Source organism: Phycodurus eques, chromosome 13, assembly GCF_024500275.1.
Source record: "Phycodurus eques isolate BA_2022a chromosome 13, UOR_Pequ_1.1, whole genome shotgun sequence".
Taxonomy (NCBI): Eukaryota; Metazoa; Chordata; class Actinopteri; order Syngnathiformes; family Syngnathidae; genus Phycodurus; species Phycodurus eques.
In genome coordinates this window covers 8,624,626-8,641,584 of record NC_084537.1, presented here as the reverse complement: position 1 = coordinate 8,641,584, position 16,959 = coordinate 8,624,626, and the positions used below count along the sequence as shown (strand labels likewise).

General features: G+C 44.1%; 2 protein-coding genes across 2 annotated transcripts; both read right to left on the bottom strand.

Annotated features, from left to right (window-relative positions):
* Positions 1-946: 946 nt before the first annotated feature.
* Positions 947-8,136, bottom strand: LOC133411711 (kelch-like protein 10). The gene is made up of 6 exons (XM_061694371.1): positions 8,077-8,136; positions 7,816-8,000; positions 6,495-6,978; positions 3,873-4,484; positions 3,630-3,779; positions 947-1,303 (listed from the first exon to the last, which is right to left on the bottom strand). The coding sequence occupies exons 1-6, from the start codon at positions 8,134-8,136 to the stop codon at positions 947-949; spliced, it is 1,848 nt and encodes a 615-aa protein (XP_061550355.1).
* Positions 8,137-12,049: 3,913 nt separating this feature from the next.
* On the bottom strand, positions 12,050-16,943 carry LOC133411413 (kelch-like protein 10). The gene is made up of 5 exons (XM_061693780.1): positions 16,760-16,943; positions 15,797-16,280; positions 13,697-14,308; positions 13,470-13,619; positions 12,050-12,571 (listed from the first exon to the last, which is right to left on the bottom strand). The coding sequence occupies exons 1-5, from the start codon at positions 16,915-16,917 to the stop codon at positions 12,212-12,214; spliced, it is 1,764 nt and encodes a 587-aa protein (XP_061549764.1). The 5' UTR covers positions 16,918-16,943; the 3' UTR covers positions 12,050-12,211.
* Positions 16,944-16,959: the final 16 nt, after the last annotated feature.

The window sequence follows — 16,959 nt, the reverse complement described above, 5'->3', positions numbered from 1 at the left end:
AGAATGGAACGGGAGATCGACAGGCAGATCGGTGCAGCGTCTGCAGTGATGCGGACTTTGTATCAATCCGTTGTGGTAAAGAAGGACACGCCAGAGAGGTGATGTTCCACGTCCCTAGAGGTAGCTTCTGTAGCCAAAGATCAGACCGCCAAGGTCCCTGCCTTCGGCCGCTGCCCAGCTCACATTGCACCCGATCCCTGAGGCCCCTCCCACAGGTGGTGAGCCCATGGGAACCCTACAAAATCATTTCCAGAAACAACTTCATTGGTATCTTGACTTATGAGTTTGATCCATTCTGTGGCCAAGCTCAAAACTCAATTTACTCGTATATCAAAGCACTTTTTTCCATTGAAATAAGTTGACATGCCATTAAGCCGTTCTGTTTTAATAAAGAAAAGTTGTTTTTAAAGAAAAAAAGCACTCCATTGTAAAATATCAATATAAAAACATAATTTAAGAGAATATACATTCAATTCAGTGGTTATAGAAAGCATATGCCAAATGTATGCCTTTATTAAAGGGGTCTTGCCTCGTGAGTGAAATCAGGAACTCCAGCTCGGGTTTGCCATTCACATGCAGTAAGTTCAGTACTAGCGTCTGCTCCATGCTCCCTGCGAGTTGTTTCACTTTGTATTTGTGCATTTCGCTGTTAGGCCCATTCAATAAACGGCTGAAAGTACATCGCTGACTGACTCTCCTTTTTTTCAAATGACTTGAGTGACAGCATATCTGAAGCTGGCTTGTAACTCCAAAAACTCGTAAATTGAAGCGTTCGTCATTTCAGGTACTGCTGTACTTTATTGACTCCTTGGATGGGATTTAGCATCAGTTCATTCCTGTCCATATGTAAAATGTTGTGGTAATTTTTGTCTTCTATTTTCCCTCTTGTTACTGAAGCAGCTTTTCAGTCTCTTTCACTTTTCAGCATAATGGTCCTAGGTTTGGATTAGTCCTCCATGTCCAGCATTTCATCTTCCAAGATTAGTGAAGGTAGATCATTCCGAAGCATAGCATATTGGGCTATATTGCCAAGTCCAGACATCACACAGCAAGTCAAACCACTTCGGGAGACCCCCATGTCGCTGGCTGGTGACCACAGACCGGTGGTGAGGTCGTAGAACTCCACAAGCTTGGTTGGGGAGACGCCGTTGTACCCCCCGGCGACGATGAGGCGATCCTCAACGACTTCGATGCCAAAGTTGCTTCTGGGGCATTCCATCGGGGGCAACACAATCCAGTTGTTGGTCAGGGGGTTGTAGGCCTCGGCACTGGCCAGACGGACATCACCATCATAACCTCCAACCTTCAAAAGCACAATGAAGAGAGTGGAGACAGTTTCTTAAAACCAAAGCTGTCAATCAAGTGCTTTTTAGAGGTAGAGTGAACCCAAGGCCTTTGAGCACCTGCAATTTTTGTGCTTTTTCTAGAATGCTCTAAGATGCCTCAAAAGGGGGCCAAAACCCTGTCTAATAGTAAACTGTTTACAGTTGAAACTATTAATATCGGCAATCCATCCATTTTCAACACCGCTCATCCTGGTTAGGGTCACGGTACGCAGGAGCCTATCCCAGCTGACTTCAGGCGAAAGGCGGACTACACCCTGAACTGGTCGTCAGTCAGTCGCAGGGCACATATAGACACGGACAACCATTCGCACTCACATTCACACCGTCACTGACTGGGAACTGAACCCACGCTGCCTGCACCAAAGTCAGGCGAGTGTACCACTACACCATCAGTGACTTAATATAGGCAATTTTAAAAAATTTTAGGGGGTCGACAATCACTGGCGTTTTTCCACTTCGCAACATAAGGGGTCTGTCTATCCTTGAATTTCCTTTTTCCAAATTCACCTATTCATATCTTTTTCCCCTGTGGAACCTATCTTCAGCTGTTTGCTGAAAAACTGACCTATTCAATGAATCTCAGCCTATTTTGGGGGTCTTTCTATAATGCCCTAAAATGCCACCGTGCTAATTGAAAAAATAGTAGGGCTGTTGAAATTACGTTAATTAATGTGTTAACGCAAATTACCTTTAACGGCACTAATTTAACGGTCCATTAAATGCATGAACCTTAATTGGCTTTGTACTGAGCCTGTTGTGGGTGCTTTTCCTGCTGTGCACACCGAGGCCGACTCATGCGGATAACACACCTACAGTACATTAATGAAATGACCAAAATTCGCTTTTAAACTGCATTAACTAATTTTTCACAGAGAAGGAAAAAGAGGCTATGCCTGAGAGTGTTGTTGTATTATCTGTCTGTATGTATTCTTACAGCATTTCTGTGTGAATATGCATTATTTAAGGGATTATGATTACTGTGACTTTGATGCAAATTTTTGTTAGCCCATCAATGGTGTTTACATAGTGTGTACGCATTAATCAGAATCAGAATCATCTTGATTTGCCAAGTATGTCAAAAACACACAAGGAATTGGTCTCCGGTAGTTGGAGCCGCTCCAGTAAAACAGATAGCCTCTGTGGCAAAATATACTTTTTGGAGATAAAAACACACTACGGAGTGTCACTGAGCAAAGAAAGGTTACCAGTAATGTGGTAATGCTGATATAATAACAACTGTGCACATGATGCAGTCCTCAAGCAATTTAGAGCAGTTTGAAGTGACGAATAGTGCAATAATCTGGAACAGCGACAATTGTGCAAATGATGCAGATAGTTTAAGTTGGCGGTTTAGGTATGTTATATTCAAATGAACAATGTGTGTAATTCTTTTTTGTTCTGTTTAGTTTTACAGTAACAGTACAGTACACAGTACAGTATAGTACAGTATAATAACCGTTTTATAGTACGTGCCCATCTTGTTTATTGTTGGGCTTGAATTTGAAATGTTGCAATAATAAATATATATAGTATGAGAAATAATTTTTGTCCACTCATGTTATTAAGAATATTCAAAACTTATTGTAAAGTATTAAAAATATTATTTTATTGTACCTTTAAAATAGATTTTAAAAAATGTGTTTACCGTGGAACTCATGCGATGAATCGCGATTACAAATATTAATCGATTGACAGACCTTTGTGTGTCGGGGAGTTGCTAAGTTTAGGACTAGCAAAGTTACAGAGTTAGAGCGTGTCCTTGGTCTTTGGTTGCACGGTGACCAACTGGTTAGCACATCTGCCTCACAGTTCTCGGGACTGGGGTTCAAATCCCGGCCCCGCCTGTGTGGAGTTTGCATGTTCTCCCCATGCCTGGGTGGGTTTTCTCTCTCATCCCAAAAACATGCGTGGTAGGTTGACTGAAGACCCGTAGGTGTGAATGTGAGTGCGAATGGTTGTTTGTTTCTATGTGCCCTGCGATTGGCTGGCGACCGGTTCAGGGTGTACCCCGCCTCCCGCCCGAAGATAGCTGGGATAGGCTCCAGTAGTCCACGACCGTAGTGAGAATAAGCGGTAAAGAAAATGGATGGATGATTTCGAAAAAATACAGCACAAAAACATACATGTAAGCCATTTCATTTTAAGGTTTATATAAAATTTGTTTAAAATTATATTAAAGTCTTTTGGGACTATATTTCGGTTTAAACCATTAATATAGGCAGTACAATTTTTTTGGGGGGGGTACATTACTGGCATTTTACTGTGTCATAATATGCTACTTACTGCATAAACATGGTCAGCAAACCCAATGACTCCGGTGCCGCTGCGACGGCTGCTCATGGGGGGCATCACTGTCCACTCGTCAGTCTCTGGGCTGTAATATTCGGCTGTTTGCAAGAACTCATTTCCGTTAAAACCACCACAAATGTACACCTGAAAGCACATGAAGGTGACCAGCTGATTAAAGCAAGGTCAGCAAAATTTAAGTTAAATAAAATAAAAATGCATGTTCTTGAGCTCACCTACCTTGTCATTGAGGGTGGTACAGCTGGCGTCGCTCCTCAATTCATGCATGCTGGTGATAAGAGTCCACTGGTTGGTCTCAGGCGAGTAGTACTCTGCCGTCTTTAGTCTCACACGTCCGTCATGGCCTCCAATTGCGTAGATGCACCCATTAAGCACTGTGACGCTCACATAGCATCGGCGGAAGTGCATGGGCGCAACTTCCTGCCAGGTGCGTGTGTTCAGGTCAAAGCGGCTGACGGTGTTGTAGTGTTCTGCCCCATCGAAGCCACCCAGACAGTAGATGGAGTCATTGAGAAAGACAGCACCGCAGTAGGAACGGGGTTGATCCATGTCATCTACCAGGTAGCCCCAGCAGTTGGCGTGCACGTCGTACGCCTCAATGCAGTGTGCTGCGTTTCGGCCATTGCGACCGCCGATAGCCATCAGGATGGTGGAAGGCAGGCGAGGACGGGCTACCAGGTTGCAGAATCCACACACGGAGTTGTCAGTCATGTGACGTATGACTTTTATAGCGAAAGCCACCATCTCCAGGCATTCGTTGCTGTTATGCACCAGCTGATTGGTCAGCACGTTGATGGTGATGAACTCCTGACTGGTCAGAGAGAGACGGACCTACAAAGTGGTAAGAAGACACTAGTATATGTTATGCATTTGAGAATTAAGGACCATGTTCACCAAACTATTGTCCATCCATCCATTTTCTGAGCCGCTTCTCCTCACTAGGGTCGCGGGCGTGCTGGAGCCTATCCCAGCTGTCATCGGGCAGGAGGCGGGGTACACCCTGAACTGGTTGCCAGCCAATCGCAGGGCACATACAAACAACCATTCACACTCACAGTCACACCTACGGGAAATTTAGAGTCCCCAATTAATGCATGTTTTTGGGATGTGGGAGGAAACCGGAGTGCCCGGCACGGGGAGAACATGCAAACTCCACACAGGCGGAGCCGGGGATTGAACCCAGTTCCTCAGAACTGTGAGGCTGACGCTCTAACCAGTCGTCCACCGTGCCACCCAAACTATTGTGTTGCTAAAAAATAAAATAAATGTCCTGGAAGCACGCTGCAGGTTTAACTCATGTTCAGTTGAGACCACATCATCCAAGACCAAGACACATGAACCAAGACTAAAACCATAGCTGATTGAGACAAAGGAAAGACTAAAGGCTGCCACACACAGAGCGACACTCCTGAACATTGCCAACTGTTTGAATAAGTGGCTGATCAGTCCACCACTGGTTTTGCCACGATTAAAAATTTTAATCGCCGGTGCTGCGTCGCAGATTAAAGCCAAATGCACACATACAAGTATATACATGAAAATGCACATAAGCTTCCGCTCACACTAAAAATACATTCTCGGGCATTAAAAGCGAGCAACAGAATGACCCCCGCGCCACCCCCAAGCCTCTTTAGCAACCTGCTTCTTCCTTAACGATCTTCCTTTTTATGGTTTAATAAGTGATAATGTACAATTTTCTATATGTGCAGCATCAAATGCCTATCCAGGCTGGCTGTTGAGGGTGCCCCTATATCCAATCGCTCAAAGTGCTGCCGAATCGCTCAAAGTGCTCCTAAATCGGCAACTGTCGTTTATTTTGCAATGATCTGGTTCAATCAGGTTCGACCGCATTGCACAGTGTGCGGCAGGCCTAAAGTGCTGAGTGCTCAAGAACATTTCAAGACTAAAACTAAAGCAGGTTGAGAAAAGTCAAGACTAAATCTTGAGGATAGAGATTGAACTGAGACAAAGAGCATAGCTGATTGAGACGAAGTAAAGACCAAGATGTTGAGGGGTGGATAATGACAAGTGGCTAAGAACAAAACAGGTTGAGACTGTCTAGTCCAAGAGTTTATGAGAGGTTGAGAACAAGTAGAGACTAAGATCAAAGCAGGAGACTGAGCTGAGACTAAAACCAAAGCAGGTTGAGACTAAGTCAAGATAAGAGGTTTAAGAGGTTGAGACTAAAACAGAAATAAGACCAAACGTGGGTTGAGACTTAGACCAGGTTAAGGCTGGTATAAGCCTACAAAACGTTTGACAGAGATCACTAATTTTGGGGTGTATATAATCGATCAAAGGCAAGACCAAATTAAAATGTAATCAAGATGAGACCGGCCTCATGACCAAGCCCAACCTCATATACTGCAATTATATTAAAGACCCCGGGTTCTTGTTCATTAGAGGTTCCATACCGTCCATCCATCCATTTTCTGTACCACTTATCCTCACTTGGGTCACAGATGTGCTGGACCCTCTCCCAGCTATCTTCGGGTGAGAGTACACCCTGAACTAGTTGCCAGCCAATCGCAGGGCACATATAAACAACCATTCACACTCACATTCACACCTACGAGCAATTTAGAGTCGTCAATCAACCTACCACGCATGTTTTTTGGGATGTGGGAGGAAACCGGAGTACCTGGAGAAAACCCACACAGGGACGGGCAGAACATGCAAACTACACGCAGGCGACGCCGGGATTTGAACCCCGGTCCTCAGAACTGTGAGGCAGATGTGCTACCATGCCGCCACTCCATACCATGACTAATAAAATATTCTGCGTTATGCGTATTGCAACCACACCATTCTCCCAACACGATTTCAAAGGGGTTGACTTACTTTTCCTAGGAGCAGAGCCACATTTTCTCCCCGCTCTTGAGGCGCATGTGCAATCCAGTGGAGTATGGCCTCATAAACCGTGTTCTCCTTTTTCACAATCAGGTCATCCCGGTCAAGGATGTCGCAGAAGTCCTGCATGGAGAGTTGCCACAACTCATCTGATGTTCCGACTTCCTCAAAGTGGTATAGGATGTACTGATGGGCATTGTCTTCCAACTCCGGGGTGTGGCAGTTCTTTGTGAACTGCCAGATGCCGATGCAGTTCTGCGGGCAGAGCTGCTCTGTTAGAAATGTGCAGCAGGTTCGAACGATGCCTATGACGTTGAACTTATCGGCCGCTATCAACAAGTCTTGTACGTTGTCCTCTGTCACAGAGACGGAGCTGGTGTATGCAAAGTCGATAAATAGCTGCATTAAGGGAGCCGTCAGACCATGTATGGTGTAGACCCTCTGGTCTGGGGTGGACCAACGTAGAAAGAGTGCTCTGTAAAGGTTGGACACACAATATTTCTGAAATTTCTTCCAGAGTAAGTAGATTTGGGAGTAAGTCACACATGTTCAAGTCATAAGTCTCAAGTTACTGTGGCAAAAATCAAGTACGTCAAGACGAGTCCCTACTAAATCTAAGGCAAGTCATTATTTTGGTAAAGCAAGTCATCATTCAAGTCATACAATCTTTCAGTCACAACATATTGTCTACATTAGCCACTACAGTACCTTGTATGTTAGCTGTACTTATACTTTATTGTCTTTTAAATTGAATGCATAACCTACATGAAGCTTGGTTAATGTTGGGCCAGCTATCATGGCACTCAACTGTGAAGTTAACATAGGTTACCATTCTTTGTGGGTGTTAAATTGACGGATAATGTCAGATGTCATAGTTGTCTCTTATCTATAAGCTGCAAACCTTACATGTCGCCATTCAGGGTTTTTTTTTTTTTTCTGCTATTACATCAAAAATATACTTTTTTGGAAAACAAATGTAATTATCGTCGGATCTCCTACCATGATACTTGCTTAATGTGGTTGCCAATGAACTCTGCATCATATCCCACTGGTGGGTTGCCAGATTCAGGTGCACAACATGAATTACTTTTGTTTTAAAAACAAAACAAATTGAACTCTATCTTCAAAATGCAGATTTTCAACTGCATACAGGCAAGACTTTTCAAGTCAAGTCTCACGAATACCAAGTCGAGTCTTATGGATTTTGGCAAAGCAAGTCTAAAATTAGTGACTTAAGTCGGACCTGAGTCAATTGACATGACTCAAGTCCCCCACCGCTGGTAAATAGTAATGTGAAATTGGATCAACTCACCCAAAGTACGGGCTGCAGTTGCACAGGATGATTTTATGGATGTGAAACTCAACTTTATCAACTGTAATGATGGCGTCGCTCAGTTCTCTTGTTAGGCGTAGTTGGTTGTACACGGAGCCAGAATTGTATGACAACTGTCCATCGTAACTCATCTTGAATTTGTTGCCATGTCTTAACACTTTCGACTTCGGCCGAAGCCTCAGTGGAAGTCACGTAGTAAAGCGTAGAAGGTGGTGGGCGGAGGGAGTCTTCTGCGATTACATCATGGTGGCATTCTGTGTCAAAAGCCAGGTTGGCCATCAGCAGTGACATCATCTGCATCATCAAGCTCTCTATGCTTTACATTTAAAGGAAACATCACTGGGTTCAACTATAAAACCACAAATATATAACATTTCCAATACCGTCATAACCATATCCTGTATCAGTCTTACCCAAAAGTCCCACCAAAAAGTCAGTTTTGAGCATTAGAATTTATGTTGCCAGATTCTCCACCTTGACCACAGATGTGGTCAAAGACAGAGTCTATAGACCTGGAGTCAGAATGAGACATTTTTAGGTCAACCATTACAGAAACTGCAGACTCTAAAACGCTAACCCCCCCAAAATATGAAATGTGAAACCATAATGAATCAGTCTTACTCAGAAGATACTAATCCCACCAAACACTGAGTTAAAGTTAACATATTACCAAACCAAGTTTTTCTTGTATTTGGGAGTGATATTAGCTCTATGGTGCCTCAGTAAATGTGAAATATGAATTAAAATCCCCCATGCATCCTGAGCTCCAGACATTTCCTGCCAAGAGGCCTGAAATGAGGTAATTCGAATTTCCCGAGCTTATCTATTTCACTACTGTAACGAATATCAACTCCAAAAAGACAGAACTCCAAAACTTCCTTGAAAGGACAAATGGCCATCCAAACCAGCCATCAATAATACCATCACACCTCATCCTTCCTTCGCAAGACAAAGACAAGTAACTCAACCATTCAGACCCCAACTGGCTACAATAACCAAAAGACAGAGTGTCTGAAGACCCCTGTGGTGAACAAGAGCTCTCCTCAGTTACTGAACAATGAAGCAACAGCACCCTCAAGAGGAGAATCTTTTATCTCTTTTATGAACAATATACAGAAGAATGGGATTAGGATGGCAATAAAGAGTTTAAAATTAGTTTAAAATTACACAATAGTCGCCACCGTCATCGGCCTCATCACATACGGTGACGAGTCTGCGTATCGACAGTAAGTGGAGCGGCTGGAGTTGTGGTGCGGCCGACACAACCTGGAGCTGAACACACTCAAGACTTTAGAGATGATCGTGGACTACAGGAGGCATCCTTCGCCCCAGATGCCCCTCATGCTGTCCAATAGCCCTGTGTCAACCGTTGAGACCTTCAAGTTCCTGGAAATTACAGTCTCTTAGGACCTGAAGTGGGAGACCAACATCAACTCCATCCTCAAAAAAGCCCAGCAGATGATGTACTTCCTGCAGCTTCTGAGAAAGCACGGCCTGCCACCGGAGCTGCTGAGGCAGTTCTACACAGCAGTCATCGAATCAGTCCTGTGTTCTTCCATCACAGTCTGGTTTGGTGCTGCTACAAAAAAAAGACAAACTCTGACTGCAACGGATGATCAAAACTGCTAAAAAGATTGTCGATAACCCCCTACCCACCCTTGAGGACTTGCACGCTGCCATAACTAAGACAAGAGCATGCAAAATCCTCTTGGACCCTCCACATCCTGATCACCACCTCTTCCAGCTCCTTCCCTCGGGTAGGCGTTATCGAACAATGCAAACTAGAACAGGCAGACATTCCAACAGCTTATTCCCTCTTGCCATTACCTTCTTCAACAGTTAACATACAATTCCATTGTAACATGCTGCCAATTTGGTCTTGAGATTGTGGTCACAATTATACATTATTCGTGCACTCACTGTAGTAGTCTCACTGCTCTGCACTACACTCATTTCAAACTGCTCAAAATTGCTAGAGGACTCAGCATCATTTGCACAATTGTCCAAAAAAAATTATCGACATTGCCACATTACTGGTAACCTATTATTGCTCAGTGACTGTGTTATATGTTTTTATGTCTCAAAAGTATTGACTGTTAATTGACTGTCTCTTATCATACTGTTGTCCAACTACCGGAGACAAATTCCTTGTGTGCTTTTGACATACTTGTTAAAGTTATTTTTCGTACCTCAAGACTAGGCAAAACGTACGAGCCAAGTGTGAGATATGAGAGAAAGTTTTGCGCCCATAAAAAATGTGTGTGGCTCCACCCCTTCCCTTCTTGTTAGTCTCCCAGGAGGTTGAAAAGGAGAAGCTCTCGCCCCATCGGAGACTAGCTCTTGTTCTGCTCTGGTTCCTGACCTCTCTGGGTGCTAGGTTTCAACCTAGCTCCGGGAGCAGCTGCCTCAGCCCCAACTTTCCTTTTCTTTCTATTTTTATCTTTTATTTTCCCCCGCTACATTTGGGCTCGTGCCGCTGGCTGGCGTTACGTGCCGTTGTTACCGAACGATTCTTGGCCGCGATAACCGAAGTGGAACCCCGGTTTTGACTGTTAGGCCAAACCGCTTGCTACCCATGGCGAGATTTTTCAGCAAAGGAGCCAGTTGCTCTCAAACAGAGCCACGGCGGTGTGATCCGCCTAGCCAGGCAGACCTCGGCACAATTAGTCCCAGAAAAACGATTTTTGGCAAAGCTGATCTTTCTTCTTTCTTCAAGTTAGCGCTCAGGGCAAACTCCTGCCCATTTCGCGCAGCATCCTCGGCCTCCACTCCAAACCGTGAATCTAACTTTGCTTTTTATCAAATTAAGTACAAATTGCTGCATCACATATTGGGATCCATATTACAATTGGGAAAGCCTCCACAAATCTCACCCTTGCCCCATGAAAGTACTGAGTAACAGTTCACTTCCGCAGGCAGGCACCCTGTGTCATCGCTGTAATGTCTGCCTCCCCTTTAAGTAGAAAATAGATTTTCCTCCCTTTCCCCTTAAATTGTATTGTACTCTGTACTTGTAGAATTAGAAATTAAACCTGACAAAATACATTGACTGTGCTCTTTGAAAGTCGGAGAACTACTGAAATCACATTAGTGTAGCAACCTTTCAGAAATAACAGATTTATTTAGGTTTTGTCGTTTCAAGGACTTGTCCATAACATACAAAGCAATGTGGTGCCCCTTTTAACGATAAAGATCGTATACCAGATAATGGCAACACGTTGTTTCACTTTATCTGACTAGTGGTCGACGGAGGTACTGGTGGCGGTCCCTTTCTTTATCTTACAACAAATTATGTCCATTAATTGAATAACCGATTCACGCTACTCTAGCAAAGATCTCTGCCTACATCTCTGCTCCCGAGCCAGCGCTTTCAACATAACAAACACGTGCAAACACGTGGGTCTTCTACACGGAGGCAACCAATCAAAGGAAAGTGGGGGGCGGTCTTAGCCAAATATGGACAAAGCGAATACATAACTAGGTCAAAAAGAAATAGCTGTCAGAGGGGCCTTTTCTGGACTCTCAAATGACAAAACCAAGGTGTTTTTTTTTTTATTTATTAAATTGACCCTTTCATACCAAGTCCATGTTAGTCACTCTTTTGAGGTCTAAATAGCCAAAATATGGGACCTTTAATGTCTGAAATTGGGTTGCCACGTTAAACATAGATGGGATCTCTGCACCTGGACTCAGAATGAGACATTTTCAGGGCCACTATTGTGAAAAATTCACACAAGTATCTGCTGGCCATAGTTGCGGGTTACTGAAGAAAAATCTTGGACAGAAAGAGAAAAGCAACTAATCTTGAATGACTGTGGTGACTCGTTGACTTTTTATAATCCCTGAACCCAACACGCATGGTTTCCAAGGAGGACTGGTATGGGGTGACTGGGGCTCAATCCCTGATTGAGTTTTTACTCCACAAAATGGATAATCTCGTTTCAGAATCTTCTAGGATTCATCGAAAACATGTCCACTGTGAAAATGACCATGGAATTTTTACTGTCATTGTAGACCTCAATTTTTCTTGGGCTGGAAATTCTCAAATCTGGCTTCAGTGTTCAAATTCTGGGTTGAATTTCACCAGTTTTGCTTTTAATCTTATGAACAGTTAATAAGAAATATATTGTAAATCAATTTCACATCAACAATCACAAAAGCACAACAAGAAAATAAATAATAAATAAGAAATACAGTACACTTGACCCCTGGATGTGTTATTTGTATATTTGTTCATACGTCAGAGAAAGTCACAAAATAAAAAACAATGAGTCAGCATGTTTTGCAGTTATGTGTTTTTGCTCTTTTATTCATTTTCCCCTCTTTGTTGTGAAGCTGTTTTATTTGAGTTCTCAGGGCAGTTTACACTTTACGTTTAGACATCGTCCATTTCTGTTATATCGTCTTCCAGGAAGAGCAACGGTAGATCGTTTCGAACGACAGCACATTGGTTCATGTTGCAGAGTCCGGTCATCACGCAACAAGTCAGACCGCTACGAGAAATCCGCATGTCGCTGGCTGGAGACCATAGACCAGTCGTTAAGTCATAGTACTCCACATGGCTGGTGGTGGAGACACCATTGTAACCTCCAGCAACAATAAGACAATCTTCCACTACTTCGATGCCAAAGTTGCTTCGGGGGCATTGCATGGACGGCAATACAATCCAGTTGTTGGTCCGAGGGTTGTAGGCCTCGGCACTGGTCAGACGGACTTCACCATCGTAACCTCCAACCTTTAGTAGCAAAAGCAGAATTAATCTTAACACCATTGGAAGAACACATTCCTTCAAATTTGTTTAATACAATGTAATTATAAACAGTTAAAAAATATATTCATGACTAAAGGATATTTCAAACCTCTTCTACTTACATAGAAATGTGCCAAAAAATATTGACCAAATATTTTGTCCAAATTTCTTTAATTAAATTAATGTGCAAGAATTGATAACAAAAAATGACTCCATGTCCAAAAACATGTGTAAACATTTTTAAAACCTTTAAAAATATATACCAAATGTGTGACAAAATCTTTTGCTGGTATTGTAGAAAATGTGTGTCCAAAGATCCATCCATCCATCAATTTTCTGAGCCGCTTCTCCTCACTAGGGTCGCGGGCGTGCTGGAGCCTATCCCAGCTATCATCGGGCAGGAGGCGGGGTACACCCTGAACTGGTTGCCAGCCAATCGCAGGGCACATACAAACAAACAACCATTTGCACTCACAGTTACACCTACGGGCAATTTAGAGTCTCCAATTAATGCATGTTTTTGGGATGTGGGAGGAAACCGGAGTGCCCGGAGAAAACCCACGCAGGCACGGGGAGAACATGCAAACTCCACAAAGGCGGGGCCGGGGATTGAACCTGGGTCCTCAGAACTGTGAGGCTGACGCTCTAACCAGTCATCCACCGTGCCGCCTGTCCAAAGATCTTTGTCCCAAAATGTGTGGCCAAAATTTTGTGGACAAAGAGTGTGTTTTAAAGGTGTCAAAGATTTGGATGTTTTGGGCTCACATTTTTGGTCAAACATTTTTTATCAAAAAATGTTTGGTCCCTAATTCTTGAACCCAAAATTTTGGCTGCTCATATTTTTTGACAAATTTCCCAAGTTATTGTCTTACACTGTACTTACTGCGTAAACGTGGTCAGCAAACCCAATGACTCCAACGCCACTGCGGCGGCTGCTCATTGGGGCCATCATGGTCCACTCGTTGGTCTCTGGGCTGTAATATTCTGCTGTTTGCAAGGGCTCATTTCCATTAAAACCACCGCAAATGTAAATCTGCAATCACAGTGGGTGGCGGCTGATGAATTCAAGTAGGCCTGAATGACAGACGTTCAAATTTAGGTTCCACCCACCTTGTCATTAAGGGTGGTGCAGCTGGCATCACTCCTCTGTTCATGCATACTGGTGATAAGAGTCCATTGGTTGGTTTCAGGCGTGTAGTACTCCGCTGTCTTTAGTCTTACATGTCCATCATAGCCCCCTAATGCAAAGAGGCACCCGTTCAGCGCTGTGACACTCACATAGCATCGGCGGGAGTGCATGGGTGCCACTTCCTGCCATGTGCACGTTTTCAGGTCAAAGCGGCTGACGGTGTTGTAATGTTCTGTGCCGTCGAAGCCACCCAGACAGTAGATGGCATCATTGAGAAAGGTGGCGCCGCTGTATGCTCGGGGTTGGTCCATATGTTCAAACAGGTAGGCCCAACAGTTGGCGTGGACATCATACATCTCGATGCACTCGGTGGCGCTTGGGCCACTCCAGCCGCCAATGGCCAGCAGGATGGCAGAAGGTAGGCGGGGACGGGCGACCAGGTTGCAGTACGCAGACACGGAGTTTGTTGCCATGTGGCTTATCACGCGCGACGCAAAAGTGACCATCTCCAGGCATTCACGGCTGTTCTGCACCAGCTGGTTGGTCAGCACATTGATGGTGATGTACTCCTGACTGGTCAGTGCGAGACGGACCTTCACAGTGGCAAGAACATTTTTGGTTGTCAATAGTGTTTTTCATAAGATCATTTTCAAGGTTCGTCAACTCGAGCATTGGGGGAGCTTGGGGTTTCATCGGTTACATTGCCAGAATATGTAGAATTTGGGGGTGCAATTCGTTGTTCACGAAGTTGGCTACAAGGGGGGTGGTTGTTTTCTGCAAAGTTTTTAACAAAGGTACAATTTGTTCCTCTGCCAAGTTTTTAATGGGGGATCACTTGTCTGCCAAAGTTGTTGACAGGTTGTTCTTAGGATCAGTCATTCAGCCATGTTGGTGTGTGGTATGATTGTTTGGCAACAAGTTGTCGGTTAGATCAGTTTTGATAAAATTGTCGACAGGTGGATTGTTTGGCGAAGTTATCAACTAGGGGATGTTTTGTGAAGTTGAGAAGGGAGATCAGTTGTTAAGCAGAGTTTTGATGAGGGGATTGATTGTCAAAGTTGTCAAGGGGTAGATCGGTTGTTCGGGGTGCGATCAGTTGGGGAAGTGGTCAAGGGGGGGAAATTCTTAGGCTCACAGTCATGGACAGGTGTGTGTGATCAGTTTTTGGCCATATAGTCGGGGGAGGGGGGGATCCATTGCTCAGATGTCATCGTTGTGAGGGGTTGTTTTGGGTAAAGATGTTGGTGGTACAATCGGTTGGTCGACTAATTTGGGGGTTCAGCCAAGTTGTTGATGGGGATGATTGGGTGTTTGGCAAAGTTGACAAAGGAGGGGATCAGGTGTCGGCCAAACTGTCAGATGAGGTATTGATTGTTTGGAAAACTTGTCTACAGGGGACCGGTTGTTCAACCATGTTAAGCGGGGATCGATTGTATGGCACAAAGTTGCCAACGGGGCGGGGGTGCGATCGGTTGTTTGGCACTATGTTGATTGGGTGCAATTGGTTGTTAGAGGGAAGGATTGGTTGTTTGGTGAAGATTTTGAGAGTTGGGATAGGTTGCTCAGTGACGTCAACTGGGATGATTGACAGTTAAGCACAAAGTGGTGTTTGCCATGGCAAGAAGTTTTCAAAGTGGGTGTGACTATTTGTCTGGTGAAGTTCTATACAGGGGTTACAGATTGTTTGGCTTTAAGTCACTGTATGAACAGAGGTTGTGATCAATTGTTCAGCAAATTTGTTGACAGGGGAATCTATTAATTTATTGGCGGTGGGTATGATCGGTTGTTTGCTGAATTTGTTGAAAGGGTGTTGCGGTCAGTTGTTTGGCAAGCTGTCTACAGGTTTTTGAGGGGGAATTTGTCGACGGAAGTGTGAGTGTGATCGGTTGTTTGGAAAGGTTGTCAAAGGGAGTAATCAATTATCTGGCCCAAAGTTGTCAATGAGGTGTTGCAAATGATTGTTTGGCAAAGTTGTCTACAGAGATACTTACTGTCTGTATGGGGACTCGGTAGGTTTTGGCGGGGGCGTGTGCCTCCCACGTATCTCGAACTTTGCGGTGGTCAATGTAATTGCAACTTACCTTGGCCAGGAGCATCGGCATGTTTCTGCCACGCTCCCAAGGCTCGTGTGCAATCCAGTGCAGGATGGCCTCGTAAACGATGTTCTCCTTTTTCACGATCAGGTCGTCTCTGTCGAGCATGTCACTGAAGTCCTGCATGGAGAGTTGCCGCAATTCGTCCGAGGTGGCGACCTCCTCAAAGTGGTATAAAATATACTGGTAGGCATTGCTCTGCAGCTGTGGAGTGTGGCAGTTCCTCGTGAACTGCCAGATGCCGATGCAGTTCTCTGGGCAGAGCTGCTCAGTTAGAAACACGCAGCAGATTTCAACGATGCCTATGACGTTGAACTTATCGGCGGCTATCAACAAGTCCTTAACATTGTCCTGTGTCACCAACACACAGGCAGTGTATGCGAAATCAATGAAGAGCTGCATTAAGTGAGCTGTAAGACCTTGTATGGCATAGACCTTCTGGTCTGGCGTGGACCATCGTAGAAAGAGGGCTCTGCTCATCGTAGACACAGAGAGAAGATTTCAACATAAACAAACATACAAATGACCCATGACAATTTCTTTGGGTTCAGACATTTTTGGGTTCAGACATCCCGAAATGCCAAAGGATTTGAAAAGTTTAAAACATTAAAATATATATATATTTTAAATTAAATGAGGAAAGTCATTTTAACAAGTAAAGTGTAACAAAGTGAAGTACAACTTAATTCTCATGATATTACACCTTTCATTCTGGAAAAACACCTGTTCTAAAATTAAAACTAATTTATTCATGCATGGATGTCACATTTATGTGATATGTCACGATCATCTCAAAGCTCTTAATTGGACAAAAGTTAGGAAGGAGTCATTGTTTTAATGTTTGTTCCTGGACTCCAGTTTGAGAACCACTAACACATAGCCAGCAGTTGGTTTTAAGTTCTACAATTCTCCACTCAGACCAAATCTTGTACTCGTGTGGGAACCACTCACCCAAAGTACGGGCTGCAGTTGCACATGATGATCTTATGGACGTGGAACTCCACATGGTCCACTATGATAAGTGCGTCGCTGAGTCCTCGGGTCTGTCGCAGCTCGTCGTACACACATTCTACGCACTTGCTTGCAAGTCTACCATCCACGCAATTCATCTTGGATTTTGACCATTTCGTTACACTTTGGAGTCCTGCCAA

Coding starts and splice junctions, on each gene's coding strand:
- LOC133411711 (XM_061694371.1), bottom strand. CDS start 8,136: ATGCAGATGATGTCACTGCTGATGGCCAACCTGGCTTTTGACACAGAA. Junction 4,485..6,494: donor TGGCTCTGCTCCTAGGAAAA/GTAAGTCAACCC, acceptor ACCACTTTGTAG/GTCCGTCTCTCTCTGACCAG. Junction 3,780..3,872: donor GTACCACCCTCAATGACAAG/GTAGGTGAGCTC, acceptor ATGTGCTTTCAG/GTGTACATTTGTGGTGGTTT.
- LOC133411413 (XM_061693780.1), bottom strand. CDS start 16,917: ATGAATTGCGTGGATGGTAGACTTGCAAGCAAGTGCGTAGAATGTGTG. Junction 14,309..15,796: donor TGCCGATGCTCCTGGCCAAG/GTAAGTTGCAAT, acceptor GCCACTGTGAAG/GTCCGTCTCGCACTGACCAG. Junction 12,572..13,469: donor TTGCTGACCACGTTTACGCA/GTAAGTACAGTG, acceptor TTGCTACTAAAG/GTTGGAGGTTACGATGGTGA.